Source organism: Glycine max, chromosome 1 (assembly GCF_000004515.6).
Source record: "Glycine max cultivar Williams 82 chromosome 1, Glycine_max_v4.0, whole genome shotgun sequence".
Classification (NCBI taxonomy): domain Eukaryota; kingdom Viridiplantae; phylum Streptophyta; class Magnoliopsida; order Fabales; family Fabaceae; genus Glycine; species Glycine max.
Window position 1 is genome coordinate 55946472 of NC_016088.4, and position 21208 is coordinate 55967679.

The 21208-nt window shown below is 31.7% G+C and overlaps 3 protein-coding genes across 4 annotated transcripts; 1 reads left to right on the forward strand and 2 right to left on the reverse strand.

Annotated features, from left to right (window-relative positions):
• Positions 1-300: 300 nt before the first annotated feature.
• Positions 301-7330, reverse strand: LOC100816368 (amino acid transporter AVT1A). The gene is made up of 12 exons (XM_006573708.4): positions 6968-7330; positions 3871-4124; positions 3370-3584; positions 2997-3020; positions 2724-2904; positions 2416-2635; positions 2179-2314; positions 2077-2096; positions 1825-1970; positions 1428-1471; positions 841-903; positions 301-665 (listed from the first exon to the last, which is right to left on the reverse strand). Exons 1-12 carry the CDS (start codon positions 7174-7176, stop codon positions 573-575), a joined length of 1605 nt encoding a protein of 534 aa, XP_006573771.1. The 5' UTR covers positions 7177-7330; the 3' UTR covers positions 301-572.
• Positions 7331-13352: 6022 nt separating this feature from the next.
• LOC100794714 (probable LRR receptor-like serine/threonine-protein kinase At1g63430) lies at positions 13353-18771 on the forward strand. The gene is made up of 13 exons (XM_006573711.4): positions 13353-14228; positions 14543-14681; positions 14832-14903; positions 15039-15182; positions 15266-15415; positions 16021-16137; positions 16215-16279; positions 16604-16861; positions 16954-17159; positions 17250-17385; positions 17459-17616; positions 17796-18011; positions 18134-18771. The coding sequence occupies exons 1-13, from the start codon at positions 14144-14146 to the stop codon at positions 18377-18379; spliced, it is 1992 nt and encodes a 663-aa protein (XP_006573774.1). The 5' UTR covers positions 13353-14143; the 3' UTR covers positions 18380-18771.
• Positions 18772-19017: 246 nt separating this feature from the next.
• Positions 19018-20814, reverse strand: LOC100795241 (actin-depolymerizing factor 7-like). 2 transcript variants are annotated; one of them, NM_001253266.2, is made up of 3 exons: positions 20717-20814; positions 19815-20074; positions 19264-19644 (listed from the first exon to the last, which is right to left on the reverse strand). In NM_001253266.2, exons 1-3 carry the CDS (start codon positions 20717-20719, stop codon positions 19494-19496), a joined length of 414 nt encoding a protein of 137 aa, NP_001240195.1. In that variant the 5' UTR covers positions 20720-20814; the 3' UTR covers positions 19264-19493. The 2 variants fall into 2 exon arrangements, with proteins under 2 accessions (XP_006572866.2, NP_001240195.1); XM_006572803.4 differs by lacking the exon at positions 20717-20814 and having other exon boundaries at positions 19018-19644; positions 19815-20095.
• Positions 20815-21208: the final 394 nt, after the last annotated feature.

Below are 21208 nucleotides of genomic sequence, written 5' to 3' on the forward strand. Positions count from 1 at the left end.
CTATAAAAAATAAAATATGAAAATAATTATATAATTAACAATTACATATAATATATACATAAATATATAATTACATTATTAATAATTATAAAAATATATGTAACGAAACAAATAGATAATGGGATAGAGAGTGACATACTCAAATTCAAATTGATCCTGTTTTTCTAAGTTACGGAAAACTCGATCCCAACCATGATGAAAGCTGATTTTATTAGGGGTTGCATTGTGGGACAAATAGTCACGGATTCGGTTTATATTGTGATGCCTTTTCACAAAACATGAATATAAAATAAATAATAATTACAATAAAATATCATTGGATTTTTACATTACTTGATCAAAAATCAAAGCAACAAATGGCCGACTACAGGTGCCGTGAGCATTTTCTAACACATTACTCAAAACTTACATATTTCAATAGAAAAATTTTGAATCTTAAAATAAAGTGTGCTTGGTCATAAATAAAGGTGTAATTTTCACATAATTGAAATAGCTGCACTTGCCATGAGTAAACATTTGTAACGAGTTAACAGTACTCAATCGTAACCATCCAATGCGAAAGGCTAGAGGTCTCAGTAACTGTTGACAATATTCTGCACAGATGAATATGTTCCTAGAATCCCACAAATGACTCCAAATGTAGTAATTACAACGCTCAACGCAACCTGATGGTGTCAGAGTAAGAGTAAGAAAATAGCTAGAGTAAAGATAGAAGAAGGGATACGTAAACAATTTGGGGAATAATATTGCATTATTATTCTATAGGACATGTTAGCACCACTCTAAATTCATTTTTAGTATAATACTGTATTATACTAAAAAAGATCAGCAGCATCATACCTGTGTAGCAGTTGCTTTTTTTCCCACAATTTTCATAAAACATAAACTTGGCATTATCACTGACTGAAAAAAATTTGCATTTCCCAAATTAGATTACAATATAATTGAAATTTCTTACAAGAAATTGCAATAAAGGAAAGCACGGTGGATTATAGATGGAAAAAATTCATGTAAAGTTGATGCCAACAAACTATAGAGATAGGTGACAATTATATAAAGCAAAGTACATCAACCGCGAGATATTTTGACATCTTGAAAATCAATGCAATAAACTCAGTGTTTTATATATTCTTCCATACTAGTATTGAGAAAACATATCTTAATTAACAATGCAATAAACTCAATGCCTTACATCAATCGAGATATTTTAACTTTTGGTCTAAAGACAAGTGCATAACCTTTAAGTTACATACAATCAAGAATTAGGTCTTTTCATTAAAAAAATCAAGACAAAATCATGAGTTCCTAATTTCCTTCATGAAAATGAAGTTTTGTAATTTAGACATCAAAGATGTTGACAAGAAAATATGTGTGTTCCTCTCTGTGCATGTGAGAGTAATTGTAAGTATACTTAGGTGTTTGCTTACCACAAGTACACTGAAGAGAGAACCAATTAAAGCCATCACAAACCCTGAAAAATTATAATAAAATGATATTAGAGTCGTTCATATGAGTTACTATTTTTTATACTTGAATATAGAATTTAAAAAAAAAATTGATCAATTTTTTCAATGGAAGTAAATAAAGATATAACGAGTAATCAACACTTCAAAAAGACACCTGAAAAATACAAAACCTATATGATCCTATGCTATCATAATATGCCTACCTCAAATATACAAGTAAATTTAAAAGAAAATATGAATATATATATATATACATATATGTATATGGACAAAAAGCTAAATTACTTTCTTCATTGTCCTTGAATAATTGAGTAGTCACATTAAAACTAATATGACAGAGACAAAGTTTATGACTCACCAAAAAAAGGAATAAGAAAAGCAGCACAAACGGTAGATACAACAAGTGCTGTTCTAAGAAGAATGAAACATCGATAAGTACTTGAGATTCTATCTGGTAGCAACTCTTCGAGACTTCTCGCCAATGGGTTCATCAACAAAGCATATTTGCGTATAGTTAAGGAAAAGCAGACTAAAATTATTCCTGAACTTGATCAAGTCATGTTCATTTTGATGGCATTCATAAAAAACTAGTTTGTGGTAAAAAGGATATTTAGTGAATGGGTTAATTACCTGAAAGAAGAGCAAGGAACACAGTTAAAAAAGATGTTCACTTCAACGTAATGAAATAGTGATCTAAAAAAAAATCTCATACCGTGGTCCACAATGCAACCTTGGAAGCAAATGCATCTCGTGGCATATTTAATGTTATTTGAGACAAAGTCTCACCACCAAACATGAGAAATCCCATGATTGCAACACCTCCATATATTGTGATAGACAATACAAAACTGTACGTGAATAAAATGAGTTACGAGATCAGAGATTCAGAAATAAGAAATGAAATATGTCTTGCTAGTTAAGAACAAGAAAAAAAAAAAAGGGACAATACCATATTATTAGTGCTTTAGTAAATTGTCTTTTGTCTGCCATAGATTGATAAATATTTGGAAAAACTGAATGTCCTGCAAAGCAAAACCCATGGATACCAATAGCTAATGGAATGCCACTCCAATTGACCAATTGACCAGTGTGATGGAATCCAACACCATTTATTGTCCCAACACAAAACACACATACAACAATCAACAGTGTTGCAAAAACTCCTCCAGCTGTATATCATAACAAAAGTTCCAATGAGGACATATGCAAGGTTGTAACATTCAAAACAAAAGGAATCTCTTTTACGCTTTGGAGTACCTGACAAAATAGAGATTATACGAAGATCCTTCAACCAAACAGTGGGGATAATGATAAGTGCCGCCAAAATTCCAAACAAGTGCACAGAGTCTAACCGAAAACTACCCAAATCTAAGGATGTTCCTGGGAATAGCCCAGTGAGGTTGTCTCCTTCCAAGGTGATGAATTCCACACAACATGACTACACTCATAAAGAAATCTTATAATTACAATGCAGACTAACAAAATTCAAGTGTTATTAGAGGAAATATAAGAAATGATTACAGAACTTACATATAATTCAGTGTACAATATGATCTGCAATAATTCCATAAATATGCATTGATTAGTATAACCACTAAATTTTGCATCAGTAAAAAAACATTATATCTCAACATTCTTTCTCACTACTATGACATGAGTTTGAATTATACAACAAATAAAGTAAAATTGTGAATCATCTTTAGAAGCATTTTGTTAGGGCCATAGGTTAAAAATTGACTTTGAGGTCTAAAGAAAATCCATGTCTAGATCTAGAAGGGAGGAATTTAAGTCAGACAATTAATAACTAGGAGATCGATGTAAATCCTAGGAAACACTTATCTGTCAAGTAACAAGCATTGCGCTACAACTTTCAATCGATATAAATAAAGATAGATAAACTCACTGAGACAATAATACGACCATATTTTCCAAATGCAGCTTCTCCTATATCTGGATAGCTAGTGATTCCTTCTCTGCTTTCAAAGCAATATCTCATAAGGGTGGCTGTATAACAACAAATGACTGCAAAAAGAACCATCAACACCATGCTCATCCACCCAGCTTCTTTCAATGTATAAGGTGTAGACAGAATACCGACTCCAGCCATCACATTAGTCGCTGACAAAGTAACATTATCACCTCATAAAATAAAATAAACAGGTAATAGTAGAAACTAAGGAAGTATGGTTAGGCATTTCCGGACAACGCATGTTACTTCCATAACAAAGATAAAAAAAACTTTATAATCTTCTTAAAAGTTCTTTCAACAAGCTTTTGATTATAAGTTATTTTGGACACCAATATACATTGAATTTGCAGTGTTGTTTATGGAGAATCAATTCATATCATATTAAGGATTCAAGGATACAACAACAGTTTGGAACGAAATAAGTAAATAACATACCATTGAAAACTGTTTGAAGAAAGCTGCACTCACGACCAATGGGTAATTCACCAGATAAATGTTTTTGCACTAAACCTTCCTTCCACGATGTTGATTGAGTAATGCCTTCGTGACCAGAGAGAAAAGGAGTCTTTCCATCTATGTCCAAGTTATTCTTTGAACGACTTTCAAAACTGGAATATATAATACTTGGAACTCGTAGAATTGATTCAAAATTTGGAGTTGCGGCAAGTGTGTAAGAATCTGTTGTCTCTCTGTTATAAGAAAACAGGGAAAAACAATAAGCATTGAGGTTCCTAGTAAAAAAGGAAGCACAACAATAAGCAAGATAACATAATTATAGTGAAGCGTAATCATAACAAAAAAAATTATGCTTCTTATTGCTTAAAATGGGTGGTGCCATTTAAAACTAAAATAACAATCGCGGTTTAAAATTTGTACCACATCATGTGATGTGGTTGCAACATTGTGGTTGGGGAAATATCCACATTCCAGTAACTACATTACACTGCAATCGTGGAGTGATTTTTCTTCACGTGTAATGACCGCTCATGCGAACTCTATAACTATGGCTGCGCATGGTTAGTTTTTTGTTGTCAACAATTTATTCTCTTATATATATATATATATATATATATATATATATATATATATATATTAGATTTTTTATACAAAATATAAACATGGTGAAAAGTGTAGTATATTTTCATCTATTAAAAGATAAAATTATATATTTAAAAATAAGAAAAGAGAAAAGTATAATATTCAGGTCGCTATTTCGGTGTGATTTTAAACTAAGTTAGCGTGTTATATATTGTTCAATTATATAATGTGACGTGGATTATTTTGCCACATTAGATGATTAAGTTTATTTTTTGCAATTAAGGTCTAAGGACCTTTTTGTAAATTTGATATTTTATTTTTAATTTAATGTATTTTAAAAAGAAAATTCTAGTCCTTAATTAATTCTTAATGTTCTTAATTCTAAACCTAGCCTTCCATGGGTTATATCAATCTTTACACGGGTAGGTTATTAGTGATTGATGTTGATTTCATGCCAAAACTCAAATCTAATTATTAATGAAACCTGTTTCACAGTCTCACATGTCACATATTCAATTTTTCATCTTGCAACATGTGCTTATGTTAAGTGATGATTTAATTTTACTGAAGAATTTTTAACGATAACTATTTTGATTGTGAATGTGGTGATTCCAAAGTCCAATTCTCACAACATAGAAATATAAATTAAAGGAGAAGGACTAACTAAGCCCAAAAGCTAGAGACAAATAATTTTCTAGTAATGTCTAGTTGCAACTATATCGATTAGATGCATTGGCCTTGGCCGCCATACCCCCAGTCATACAATTTGAGGAATAGTCCTTTAACAAATTCCAATTGAAATTGATTCACAAGTACTATATACAGGTAATCTTAAGCTAGTTTGACCTATTTTACTTGGTTGATCCAGTTGACAAATACTAATTAATTATTTTTGGGAAGGCTAGGTTTAGAGTTAGGAAGATTAGAAATTAATTAGGGATTAAAGTATCTTTTAAAATATATTAAATAAAAAATAAAAATTATCAAATTTGCAAAAATTCCTTAGACTTTAATTGCAAAAATTGAAAAATTAAAATTAATCATTTGATGTGACAAAATAAACTACATAACATTATATGATTGGACAATACATAATACACATCACACATCGGTGTTACTTATTTTAAAGTCACAAAATTATTTTTATTTTTATTGAAAATTAAAATTATAATAAAATGCAATATATATTTATCAAAGAAGAGAAATGTATCTACATGAGATGCTAATATAAAAATATTTAAATAACAATAATGTTTAAGTGAAAGTTAACAAAGTTACAACCAAATATGTTAAAGTTAAATAAAATTTTAAGGGTGTTGGTGGATTACAAGATAAATAACTTATAAACTTGATTTGACTTAATCAATTTGGGATGAATTTTTTTACTATTTGAATTGAATCTAATTCAACTCATATAAATTTGTTTATGTATATGTTGAGTTATGGATTTTAATTTTAATCTTGTGAATCCAACCCGTAGATTAATATTAAAATTATTATGATTATTATTATTATATATTTTTAAATACATAAAAACAAATATTAACACTTATTTTTTTGTGTAACAATGTGTGGTTGTTAGATGTTTATCTAGTTTTACACAAACTAACTAAAGTGGTGAATTATATTTTAGATTTAGCGTTATTTCAGTTGCACTACATATTTAAGAACATTTTATTTATTTCATGTGGTGGTGCCAACTCTTTATTTAGTTAATTTTTATCCTCAACTGCATTTTCTATTTTTAACAAGTTGTATTGTAATTACCTAAAATCTAAGATATGGAATTCAATCTATCAAATTATCATAAATTCTCAATTATTCATTATGGGTTTTCATTATGATTTTGTAAATAATGAGAACATCACGTCAGTGACAAAGTAATTAACATTAAGGTAACTTTCATGATTTCTGTTAAAAAAAAGTAACTTTCATGATTTCTGTTAAAAAAAAGTAATTTTCATAATGTATCTTTTTTCCTGTGACTCATTCAACTTCAATTATAAAAAATTAAAATAAATATAAATATTTAGACCGATCCAACTCTTGAATTGAATTAAATTTCTGAAAAAAATCAAAAACCCAACCTAACTCAGCCTATAAACATTCTTACAAAATTTCTTATACTTAATTCAAATCTCAATAGATATATATAAATTTAAATAAAAAAAACAAAAGAAAAAAACATTGTAATACCCACACGTCTTAGAGAAAAAAATATAATCTACTCTCAAATTATATTATATATTTTAGAGTTGTAGTTGATTCGCATAGCATCAGATGCAATAACTACAATCACAGTCGTAACCACGAAGGCAATTTAAATCTTTTGAGAAGACCTCTATAACAGCAATATTGCATACCATAATTAAAGGCAACAGAGGATACCGAAACAAAAGTTAATTATGTCAAATAGAATTATACAACTAACAAATCAGCGTGAAAGATTTGAATTTAAATTGCAAAGAAGTTAAACAAATGGTGGAGAGTGTACTTGTAACTTTGAGGCCATTGCTGAGAAGTGAAAGAGTGACGGCGTGTTGTATCATTTCCCTCGTCATCGCTGCTGCTACTCTCACTCTCTAACTTGGCAGTTTCAGCATCCATTTGTTGTGCACCCAATTCGTTGATATCTTCCTCAAAGAAAAACTCAAGGTCTTTCTCCTTCTTGTTGCTGTTGTTGGTGTTTGTGTTACTAGCCATTTTTGCAGCTTCATGCACCACTCTGACACGGTAGAGTCAAGACCCCCTTTTCCACCGCACAAGATATAGATGCAATCAATACAAAGCATCTATAATATAACGCCAATTCAACAACATAAAAAAATATATTTATATGTAACGACAACGTGGGAAAATGCAACCAATTAGGCATCTAAGAAGGTGACGCTGCCACATCGAAATCTAGCACTTATTGGAAGAGTTTACTTATGATTTTATTCAGGCACATATCATTCCACGTGCATATCTATGTAATTTTCAGAAATTAATGCAAGCCTATTTGGTCCTCATGATTGACTAGATTCCTAAATACTAGTAGATCTTGCTAAATTATAAATAAATAAAAAATAGTAATAGGTTTACTTAAAATATATGGATACGGGGATAGACTGATAGTATTTCATTCTATGTAAAACGGAAAAGAAATTGTTTTTCTATAAAAATGTGTACAATATTTTCTCTAAAAATTATTAAAATTAAATTTAAAAACATGGATAAAAGAGAATATATTAGAAGATATAAATGGTTAAAAGATGAATAATATAGATAAAATTAAAAAGAGAATAATTTTAGATGATTGAGAGAGAAATTGTACTAATTAAATTATAAAAATATACATAAAATGTATATCTAAAAAAGGAAAATATTAAAAACATTTATAAAAATATGGAAAATATGTAATAAAAAGAAAAAAAATTAAAAATCATGTATTTTAATTTATAATATAAGTGTAGGTTAATTGAGAAATTAAGAAATGATGTGAAAAGGGACAAAAGTTGTTTTATTGTACAAACGTGTATGGTGTCTAGAGTCATGGAAAAATGTGTTAAATTGTGGACAAGTAGTATTTGTGAACCTGGGAGTCTGGGACTGAGACTGAATAAAGTGAATGAGGAAAAAAAAAAAGAAAGAAAGAGTCTTGTGCGGCTGCGAACATACTTGAAGATTGAATGAGATGGAACGAGAACGAGACTCATGTGCCGACGAAAGATGACGGATAAGGATGAACTGAAGTCTGAAGATGCCAAAAACAAAAGAATTCAAATTTCAAACATTATGAGAGTCCACAGACACATACATGTGCACCGCGAACGAAGCTGACTATTTTTTTTTTAAGCCATGGTATGGTTATGGTTTTAAATTGTGGTTACAGGTAAAATTGCGAGTGTTGCGCCCTAAAATTATTATATGTTTGTATTAAATATAAAAAATAATTTTATAAATATTTTAATTATTTGACATATATCTTATTTATAACATAACATAATTTTTCATTGATTTTAAGATTTGGTATTTCCTATCATTCAATACAGTCAAACTCATTCAACCATTGATCATACTTAGAAATTAAAAATAAAATATTGAAATCTAAATTTAATACAATTTTGACAAAAAAAAGTGGAATAAAATGGTATTAAAGCCCTATTGTGCTTCAATGCGGTTCCATTGCAATTACGTTACAGAATTTTATGTGATCAAATCTCACTGCAATTTGTGAGCTGATGCAATTATGGCTACTTGCACTAAATTTGGATGTGGTTAAAGTTGTAGAAAATACAAATTTTGTTTCTTGACTAAATTAAGATACAACTTATGATTTTCATCATAGCTTTGCATTAATTCAAATTAAATAATTTAAGTTGGAAGAAAAAGAAAAAAAGGGAAAAAAAAAAACACTGTCATGGTTTTTTCTTTCCTGCCAACATTTTGGGCTGTTTCTGAATAAATGGTGAAGACTGAAGCCTCTTGAAAAAAAAAGTGAGTTCTACCAAGACTTTATTATAATAAGCTCAAGATATTCCCTAGTGTGGGCCTTTAGTGCTTATTTGCTGAACCTTAAAAACGGAGTTCATGTACATACCAAGACCCAAGACACATTAGCCATAAAAAGTAAAATATTACAGCGGGTGAATGTATACAAAAGAATACAAACAAACCTTTAGCTTCAAAACGAATAAGGGGAATGATATTCTTTTTCTTTTTTTTTAGATTAGGGGAATGATGTCCATACATCTCAATTTTTAACCTCTTATATTTCACTTTCATCCAATATTTTTCTCAATCTCTTTCTACTTCTATGTTAACCCAACCTTCAAGATTACGTGAATTTGAGTAAAACTTTAATATATTTTTTCTTTCAATAAGTGAGTAAAACTCCAATTCTAATTATAAAATAGTAAAAAAACATAAAAAGCCTTATCTAAATTTTATCCTTTATATATATAGCTATTAGATTATATTACGATTTAATTAATGACAAACATGTTTTCGAGTCTGTACTCAGGTACTTCTTATGCTTAGTAGAGACATACTTCTATAATTTTACTTATCGAAAAAAAATAGATGACAAACATCTCACACTTAAAAGTAAGTATTATAATTTGTTATAAGGGTAAATGTATGTAGAACAAAATATTAAATGAACAATACAAAATAAAAATAAAATCTCATAGATAATTAAAATTAATTAAGAAGCACTGCATCATAACACTTGAGTATTTATTCGTGGCGTCAATTGCGCACATCCTAGTGTTTGGGAAACATGATAACGTGCGGAGGAAGAACGTGTGCAGATTAAAGAAAGCATGAAATTTATGAACGTCATAATAATTATCAAGGTAGGACCAGTGGCTCTATTTCCGCAGAAATATTCCACGGGGCATCGGTGTGAGAAAATGCTTTAATTGCAAGAGAGCAAAGGAAAAATAAATAAACCATTAATGAGTGACTATGGTGCGAACCAATTGAAAGAAAAAACCAAATGAAGAGCTGGGAAAGTACGTATAGAGGAATTTCTCTATCTATGGTATTACTTGAAAATAAAGATATACATGTACATGTGGAGGTCCTTATCGATAAAAACTCATGGGATGGGACACTCTTCATACCAAGCAAAATGAGGACTTGGCATGGAATGGACCTTTTACAAAAGCAAAACTATTGCGGACCCGACCTGCTTTCATGCTTCATCTTCGATACTTCATAGCTAATCCATTAGCTCTCTTAAAATCTATTTTATATTGTGATATTTGTTCCGTTGCAACAAGCTAGGGAGGTCATAGAATAGAAGCTTGCTGGTGTTTTTGGCAGAAACGAAAAAAAGGGTGAGAAATAGAGTAGATAAACATAGAAAAGAGAGAGATAAAGTGTATGGAAATAGATGAAAAATAGAGTAGAAATTGAGATGTTTGTTTTAAGAGAAATATTGAAAAAAATAGAGAAGCGAGATATAGAAGAAAAAAAAAAAACATTTGTAGTCAATTAAACAAGTTGATGATTGATCTTCCCTCAAAATCTAAAATAACCATTATCAAACTTTATAATCAATAGTCTTAATGTGAAAAATAATTGATAATCAATTATGCAGAAAAAACATCAACTATTTTACATGAAAAATACAAAAATTTCACCAATTGAACAAGAAAACAAATCAATGTGGCATCCACCCTTTTTTCTCTCTTTTAATTCCAGTGTGTCAAACCACTAAAATTTCTTATCTCCTCTCCATTTCTCCTCTTTCCCTCCTTTTCTCCCTTTGTTTCTATTGTACCAAACACAACATACACATGTTGATCTATGAACGGCATTTCAAGTATTTTCCATGGAAGAAATTGCATTATTTGACATATGATAAACTAGTTATTTGGAGTATATAAACTTGAATTTTTTGAAGGAGTATATAAACTTAGAGAAGAAAATTTATTCGGAAAAAAAATATTATGTAGTCTTGAATCGTCTCAACCAATATTTGTATAAGGATTATGATAATTTTAGACCATTTAATAATTTTTTGTACTTGAAAAGGGGAGAGTCCTAATGTTATATAGACTCGGCTGAATAATTTGGCCTTATACTAATTTAGAATAGCATTAATAGTTTTCAATTGATAGTTTGTATTTACTTGTTCTTGAATATATATATAAAGGATGATCAAATTATGCGGATGTAATTTTGATAATTATTATATTATTTTATAATTTTTAACTGAATAATGTTTTTTTAAAACTTATCGTTGGATTGATAGTTTATTTTATATAAATCACATGTAAAATTTCATAATAATCCAAAATCATTTGTTATTTTGTTCATATATATTAAAATCAACGTAATATAAATATTTTAAAATATACTAAATTATGAATTATTTGATTATCTTCTTATTATTATTCAATTTTGACAAAATTTGATACAAATGGTCTTAGTAATATGTAGATATAATTCAATACTTGAATTAACAAAAAACACATTCTATGTCAAGTTATTAAAATGATTTAATAGTTATCAAAATTACATTTTATATAACATGTTTTAAATAATATATTATATTGCATGAAAGAGAAGTTCAACAATATATTGTGAAAAAAAGAAGAAACAATATACTCTATACGGTCTTTCTAACACTTTATTATCTATTAACATCTATTGAGAATGTCAGAAAAAAAAATCTATTGAGAATTATAAAATGATGAGAAACTCATTGAAGAATAAGTAATACCAACAAAAATATATATTTTTAATAATTTCCAAGTCAATAATAAAAAAATATTTAAAAGAGTATATTTAGGAGTATGTTACTAGTATTTTTCCACTTGAAAAGGTCATTTTAAGTTGTTGTGTTGTTTTTTCGAATTGAATTTGAACTTGAATAGTAAAAAATTTACATGAAAAAATAATTAAAGAAACCCGCAAAGAAGTGGATATGCCTTTTAAATCTCACACCTAGTCCTATCTTACTGTACATGTGAGATCACAAGTCTTCACTTTTAAATTCTGTCTATTTATGAATTTTTCTCTATTTTTATTTTTTCTGAAAATCAAAACAATCAGAGCTAGCCTGATGGAAAATTGCTTTTAAACTCATTATTTTTTTAGTTATGATAATTTATGATTTCCGATTGATAGTATTTAATTTTCTTTTATTATTATTTTACAAGCATAACTAACTGCGTTTTGAAGGCGTCCAACTCTGCACTCTTGATTCAAAATCATGACACGATGAGGTTTCTCCTTCCTTTAAATATACTCTTAACTCTTAGAATGTCTTGCTTGGAAGCATTAGTGAGGGCCTTTCAGGGTTAAAAAATTATCTCCATTTGTCTCGTAACCCCTAACATGTATAGAGAAAGTGACTTTGCCCTTACACCATTTAAACATATAATCATATCAGAGTAACGAAAAGGTGGAGGTAATCAATTAAATGAAAGGGTCTTCGTATTTAGTTAATTATTAATTCCATAATGGACAATGCTTTATTGTTAATTTTAGCCATAAAATAAATGACTAAACAAATACAGCGGACATAAACATGAAGACAGAGGCGTAAATGTTAAATAAACTAAAATTAACTTGAAGACTCGTGATGACAATCTTTATTAGGTATAGTCGCCTATTGTTGATATTCAAAAACACAATCAAGAAAACGAAAGGTGGAGTGGGGTTTGTTATATTTCAAGGCTAGAAGATGTTTTACACATTACACATGCTTTGATATTGGTTTTTGTTGGAGAACAACTGTAAACTGTGGAATTTTGGAAGCGTCTCATGCCTTTTCAAAAAAGCACTTTTGTTTAGTTAATATTTATTATATAATTAAATTAAATATCAAACCGACCAATAATCACGCTATAAAAAAATAAGCAGAAATAATTAATTTGGCCCGACCAACGCTTTACCAAATGCATCGATCGTATTCTTTTTCCAAATAATTAACCCGTATTAAAAAAATATAGGGGAGGAAAAAAAAAAGGCAAGACAATAAAAAAGAAACAAAACAATAATTGAAAAAATAGTACACCGTTTAACGTCTTGAAAGAACGGGAAAAATCACGTTTATATATTTGTGATGATGTTTTAATTCTCTGACAATTAATGATTTAAATTTTTTATCAAGTCATATATTCGTCTATGGTAATTCCTGAAATAATTATAAGTCCAATTAGATACAAGCTTGCTATAAATAATGCTATTGGTTTTTTTATATATCGCAATCTTATGATAATCTTTTTGTGACAGATCAAAATTGATAGAAAATAACGTTTTTAATGAATAAAATAAAGAAAAATTTCCTTAAAGAAAAACTCTTCACGAAAAGGAAAAGAAAACTGTGAAATTGATCGAATATAATGTTTGATCGAGCACAGGATGTGGAGAAGAAAAAAATTAGCACAACAATTAATTAAACAATGCGCACTTTCACACAAAATTTTGTCAATATTAGATAGAAGACCAATCCCTTGGAGTTTGAACATCTCGTAATTTATGATTACTCGGCGTTTAACCTACATAATAGTTGTTGACTAAAGTAGAACGACTTTTGTCAAAAACGTTGAGATATCAATTCTTTCTTTCACCAACTTGACGAGATAGTAGTAATCTAGCCCCACTCCATCATCAATTACCTCACTAATCACTCTAATTAATTAATTAGACGAAGCATAAAAAGAAAATATGAAAAGAAGTTGCCTTTACAGCACAAATCGTCATTTTGAACATATAATCCCGTTACTTTTCCTACATTATTTTCCTTGACGACATAAGTCATAAAAATAAAAAGTCCCATCTTTGTGTATGTGGCAATCTTAATCAAATTAATTGTTGGCACTTGCTTGTTGGCTAAACTCTCTTTGAATCCAAGTTCTCATTTTTGCTATGGTTTGAGTCCAATCCATTGTCATTGTCACCCTAACAATTTGCTCACTTTTAGTTTTCTCTGTCTCTCATTCCAACCAGCTAGTTGGTTATTCTTTCCACCGGTTGTTGCCAAATCTTGGATTTAAACAAGTCTTTCACTCTGCTGCAAAACCTACTGCTAGCACACAATGCAGATTTTTACAACCTTTTATAGTACTTAGTTGCTGCTTTTCAATTCTTCTTCTCATGAGTTTTACTCTTTCTTGGAAAGTGCTTTTTGAATTCTGTTTGATAGAAGTGGAGTGGCTAGCAAAACAAGATGAAGCCTTGCACTTTGTTGTTGTTTCTCAGTTTTATCTCCACGCTCTCTTTTGTGGTTTCTGACACAGTGCCCTCAAACGAAGGTATGTGTTTTGTTGGAGTGTTCACTTTCTTTTTCAGATCTCAGCTATTCACTCATGTTATACTATATTTGTCTGCTGCTAAAATCTTGTTAATTATTTTTTTTTCTAAGGTACTAATGTGTTAGGTGTCATTAAGTAGCAAGGATTGCTAGGTAGCTCAATTTCCTGTGTGAACTTGCAAGTTTCGAGATTGTGTGATTGTTTTGCTTTTCGTGGACGTGGTCTTTTTTTGTCTATTGGCTACCCGTGTTTTTGTTATGGTCTTCATAGCAATGAGATTAAGTATTTGCATTGTTTCTTTCTTTTCTTGATAGTTTGGGCGCTTAGGAGCTTCAAAGAAGCTGTCTATGAAGACCCATATCAAGTTTTATCCAATTGGGATACGGTGGAATCAGATCCTTGTAACTGGTTTGGCGTCTTATGCACTATGGTTCGAGATCATGTCATCAAGCTGTAAGATATTATTGGTCTTTTCTGGCTGTTGCCTTTTTCTGTTGTTGTTGTTGGTGGGGTGTACTGTTGCTATTTGACAAGGTTGATGACGTGAATTTCTAAGCTAGCACATTTCTAGTAACTAAAGATTGGGATTCTTCTTTTTTGCAGAAACATATCAGGATCATCATTAAAGGGGTTTCTTGCACCAGAGCTGGGGCAAATCACCTACTTGCAGGCACTGTATGTTCATCTTTTCTCCTAGCCATACTTCATCCTAAAAAGTGAAAATTTTTGGTTTAGTCATTGTAATTATTATGAGTTTTGGTTCTGGAATATCATGTTTGAAGCTAATTTCTGCTTCTTATTTTTATGTAGAATTTTGCATGGCAACAATTTCATTGGAACAATACCTAGAGAGTTGGGTGTGTTGGAATCTCTCAAGGTGTTGGATTTGGGAATGAACCAATTAACGGGACCAATTCCTCCAGAGATTGGAAATCTAACCCAAGCTGTGAAAATGTAAAAGAAATTCAGAATGGTCTTCTTGAACAGATCAAATTATTGACTCTCATACTTATTCGAATTTGTTTGCATTCCTGTAGAAACTTGCAGTCCAATGGGTTGACTGGTAGGCTACCTCCGGAGCTTGGAAACTTGAGATACCTTCAAGAACTTCGGCTGGATAGGAATAGGCTTCAAGGACCTATTCCTGCTGGTGGTAGCTCAAATTTTGCTTCAAATATGCATGGGATGTGAGTGTAATTTTTTATAGTTCAGTTGTTATACTTTGATTCCAGGATTCATGTAGTTCTTTCCTAATCACTGGTTGTTAAAACACTTATTTTTATGAGTATGGCTATAGATTGTAGGCCCCCTTTATATATGCTGTGCATAGCGATTGTTAGATGAGCTTAATTTTGGTCTTGTATACAATTGAATGGATGCAAATTACTGTTTTGTTCGAATGTCACTTGTTTCACGATTTCATCACTCGTTAGTTGTGACTAATGCAAAAGAGAAATTTTATTAACTTTTTTTTGGGTATATGATCATGCTTTAGATTTATCTTTGAAGTTTACTGTGAAGGAGATATTTTGGATATATGCAAAATGGATTAGGATAATTTATTATTTGCAATGACTAATGTCAAGTTTTCAACATGCTCAGGAGCCATTCAATATGCAAAAGGATTTCATTAGGGAGACTTAAATTTCCTTTGGGTTATGAATCAGCTTAACACTGTTGTGGCTGAAAAACATGTAGACAGATTCAACATGAAGTATAAAAAATCAAATTAAACCAGTCAAAGTTTGAATTTTGTTAATCTGTCTCTTATAAATTAGTATAATTTCTTCAGGTATGCATCAAAGGAGAATGTAACTGGCTTCTGTCGTTCGTCTCAGTTGAAAGTAGCAGACTTCTCATTTAATTTTTTAGTTGGTAGGATACCCAAATGCTTGGAGTATCTTCCAAGGTACTTTTCTGATACCCTGGTTATGTTGGCATTTTACTCCTACACTATATTTAGTAAACATATACTATGTCTAGCAGGTTAAGCTTTCAAGGGAATTGCCTCCAGGGTCAGGAGTTAAAGCAGCGGTCTTCTATACAGTGTGGTATGTATTGACATTACCTTTCAAGAATCCAAGATTGAAGGCATGAATTAAATGTCTCTTCATAGACACCTCATAAAATTTGAATCATGCGGAATAGATGAAATGAGCTGAGTCTTGACTTTAATGTGCAGTGGCTTTTACTGGTATTCAAGTTGTATTCCTCTTTTGAAAACCCAAGCCAGTGTTGAGAATGGATATATGTGATATTTAGAAATGTTATAACTTATAAGAATTTTGTCAAAGTCAACATACGCTGGATAACACTCTTTACCTTGAATTGCTCCTTCCTAATTTTGTATCTAATACTGAACTACTATTTCATAGCGGGTGCCTCACCTGCCAGTGCCAAGAGCCAGCCAGTGGTGAATCCAAATCACCAACCTGCTGAATATGTGTCCAAGCATCACAGAGCATCGAAGCCTGTTTGGCTTTTGGCTCTAGAAATAGTAACTGGAACTATGGTGGGCTCTCTCTTTCTGGTTGCTGTTCTTGCTGCTTTTCAGAGATGTAACAAAAAATCATCTATCATTATTCCTTGGAAAAAATCTGGAAGCCAAAAAGATCATACAGCAGTATATATAGGTATGTAGATTCTGTTTTTTTGCCCCCTACTTTCTATTTACATTAATATTTCTAGAGCTGTTTTCAACATAATTGGCTTTATTAATGTGCAGACCCTGAGTTTTTGAAGGATGTGAGAAGGTATAGCAGACAGGAGCTTGAAGTTGCCTGTGAAGACTTCAGCAACATAATTGGGTCCTCACCAGATAGTGTGGTGTACAAGGGAACAATGAAAGGTGGGCCTGAGATTGCTGTGATTTCCCTCTGCATCAAGGAGGAGCATTGGACAGGATATCTTGAGCTCTATTTTCAGAGAGAGGTAAAGGGAAATTTTCCTATGCCTACAGCATGCTAGAATTTGCACACAAATAGTTGTCCAAATCTTTTAATATTTATTTATGCCATTCAGGTGGCAGACTTGGCAAGGTTAAATCATGAGAATATAGGAAAACTACTGGGCTATTGTAGAGAGGACACTCCATTTACAAGGATGTTGGTTTTTGATTATGCTTCAAATGGGACACTTCATGATCACTTACATTGTTGTAAGTCAAGTTTCTCAGCTCGTGTGTATGTTTTAAGTGTTTCAGTTCCTTCAACATGCAATTATGACTGCAGATGAAGAAGGATGTCAATTCTCTTGGACACGGCGTATGAAGATTGCCATAGGTATTGCACGTGGACTCAAGTATTTGCATACAGAAGTGGAGCCTCCATTCACTATCTCAGAGCTGAATTCTAGTGCTGTATACCTTACAGAAGAATTTTCCCCTAAGGTGTTCACACTAGCTAGTTCAAATCTTCAAATTTACCAATTACAATTTTGTTCAATATCTTCTTGAAGTCAGGAATGAGCAGAAATAGAGTAACATGCACCTATGCTTATATACAACGTATTATGTTGGAGATCCAACAGCTTGTATAAGATTCTCATTGTCATGAACCTGAATTGCAGTTGGTTGATTTTGAAAGTTGGAAGACAATCCTTGAAAGATCAGAAAAGAATTCTGGTTCCATTGGCAGCCAAGGTGCTATCTGTGTTCTTCCAAATTCCCTTGAAGCACGCCATCTTGATACCAAAGGAAACATATTTGCTTTTGGGGTACTTCTGCTAGAGATAATCAGCGGGAGACCTCCATACTGTAAGGACAAAGGGTACTTGGTGGACTGGGTAAGAAACTTCCCGAAATTTGTTGATGTTTAAAAGTATAGCTTTACAACTTCACACAACACTGAAAGAGTGAACCTTTTTACTAATCTGTATTTGTTGTTAAACGTATATATGTGCTGCAGGCCAAGGACTATCTTGAAATGCCAGATGAAATGTCATGTGTAGTGGATCCTGAAATGAAATTTTTTAGATATGAAGACCTCAAAGTGATATGCGAGGTAATAACTCTTTGTGTCAATCCTGATACAACTGTGCGCCCATCTATGCGAGAATTATGTAGCATGCTGGAGAGCAGAATTGACACATCAGTAAGCGTGGAGCTCAAGTCATCATCTTTGGCTTGGGCTGAACTTGCACTTTTATCGTAATGTAGTCAAAACTCAAAATTAACAGATCTACACTAAAGCAGAGACATACACAGCAGTTATACTTTTTCTGATTACTTTTTTTTTTTTTTTTCATTTTACTCCTCAATTTCATTTCTACTGTAAATGATTGCTCAAAAAGGGTTTCTGTTAGGCTTAAGCACGACAAGGTCTCGTTGTATAGCACTAGCGGACTAGTGGAAGTCCAGAAATTGTTAAAATAGAACAAGATTGTATTGGACCAGTGTTTTCTTTTGTGCATTATACCGGGCATTGTGGTGTTCGTCCCGGACCCATTCACCTACGTGTTTATCAGAGACCAGGGAGATTACGGTACCTATATTATGATGTAATAAGGGTTACTTTTTACGAAGCTCAAAGTGGTGTTTTGAGTTATTATAGAAAATCTCAATCTCTATTACTCCCTCTTGTCTTTTTTATAAGAAACAAATGATAGTGTATTAATACTATTATTTTTTACAAAAAGGACTAGAGGAAGTATTATTTTGTTGGGTTTGTTATCCACCTTGGAAATGGTTTGGTCTGCGTGTAATAGAATTGTTCTCCCAACTAACATGCATCATCTAAGGCAACGGGAGCACGAATTATTGAATTGGTCAGGATAGTTGGGCCTTTAGTCATTTCTCTTTAGCTTGTTTGACTTTGGATGAAGAGAAAGAAACGTTCTAATAGTCATGTCAGTGCCATGGACTGTCCTGTTTATTTCTAATGCTTACGTTAATGTAAATCACGAGCCTTTTTGTTTGTTTAGCGCATATAAATATTGTATCGTGTCCATGATCTACTTCAAAGAAGAGAAGTAAAAAACAAAAGGAGCATATAATAAATGCTTTTACATAAAATCCTCTTCCAATTGAAAAAACCTACAATAATTGCTACTAGATCTTGAACCAGCCACCCACATAATTGCCTCTTGAAACTAACCAAGATCAATGGAAAACTGAAAAATGTTTGAAGAAAGATGCGTTATAATAATACATGCCATTTTGGATTAATAAAATAAGCAATAACACAATGGCCCCCAATGTAGTAACACAGTTAGGAAAAAAAATTGTAACTGTGTGGGAGAGCTGAGATAACAAAAGGGGGGGGGGACTTAGAAGGCTCGCGCTTTCACAAGGTCCAAGCTCATCTCACTTGGATCAGTTGCTTGCATATCGACTTGAATGCCGTCCAGTTCCCTCTTGAATCTATCCTTGGAACTTGCATACACCATCTTCATCCTCACCTTTGAAGTGTCTGGTGACCTGCACCCAAAGAGTATTCAACAACTTGTCATATTAGTCTTAGGATTTTTGCGTTACTACATAGAATATAGAAATGCCAAGGTATATTAGAAAAGTGATTTTGGTTTCTATTGAAGCCAGGTGAGCCTATTAATTAACCAAGTGCAGTTTTGTATGTAATATACTAGTACCATGCAATGAAGAAGATCTTGCTTTTCTGGCAATTCTCATCAGTTGTGAAATCAAAATCATAGACGGCATAACGACACTCATCAACTGGCAAACTGGCCTGAAAATCGTCATAGCTTTCCGTCGGTTCCCCTATTTTGTCGACGACAACTTGTTGATGCTCAATTTTGAATGTAATGAATCGGTAGATCCGCCTTGCTTTAAGCTCCTGGAACCTCAGTTTGCAGTCATCATGCACAGCCATTCCAGACGCTGCATTTGCCTGCCCCATAGTGTTTGTCATCAAATGATTCAATCATTTGTTGTTCCACACTTTTTCCATTACAATTCAAGAATTTTATTCATTCTTTGTCACAGGTCACAACATGCAAAAAATTATGTTGTTTTGAGTTAAGGTGAGAATTTAGAATTTGTATGTAGTTCTGATTCCCAACTTGTGTTCCAATTCCCATTTTTAAGAGGACACATAAAACACGTAACCTTCATATGAGACATTAAGAAACATAGAAAGTTTTAAATTGGTATCATCCTAGATTTGTTTTAGGGGGCATGCATGCACATAATGAAATGCCTTTTCATTCTCCCAGACATGATCGATCATATCATAGCTCCTACTTTGATAGAAAATTTTCAGTTTAATCAATGTCTCTGAAGCTCAAGTTTCATCATCGTACGTCAAAAACCATCCTAATTATATGAAATGTGAAATATTCAGCTGTAATATATATTCATACACACACAAGAAATCATATGAATATGGATTGGTGATAATATTGGCATTCGAAGGTAGATTGTCCGAATTTTCCAAAAAGTGGAACGAGGGTAAGAAGAACACAATTCTTGTCAGCAGGATAATTCACGAAGCAGCAACAACTATTATATTAATGGATAATCAAATACGTACCATTTTGCCAGCGATGAGGAAGAAGCGCCCTTATGAAAAATGTATGAAAAGAAAGTGATGGGAGCAATAGAGAATGGAAAAATAGGAGCAACAGACTCAATGAAAATTATGGAGAGAAATAACTGATAAAGATCCTTGTTTTTGGGAGCCACGAGAGGTGGAACTTAGAGAAGACTAAGATAGCTGTTAGAGAATAGAAACTGGGAGAGAAATTAATGGATGGGCCTGTTGCAATCTATTTTGCTTCCTTGCCAATATTATGCTCCAACGTTAATTTTAACTGCCATGTTCCAAATTCGGAGAAGCCTTAATTAGAGAAATCATGTCCCTAGTTTACAATTAAATTTGAAGATATAGAATTTTTTTAAGTACACTTTTCGTTTCAGAGAAAAAAGTACAGTGGATAATCTTTTAAAGAAAACAAGTCAGGGTTTAATAATGTATACTTTAGTATACACCTAATATGTTTTAATAAAATTCAAGCTGTTGATT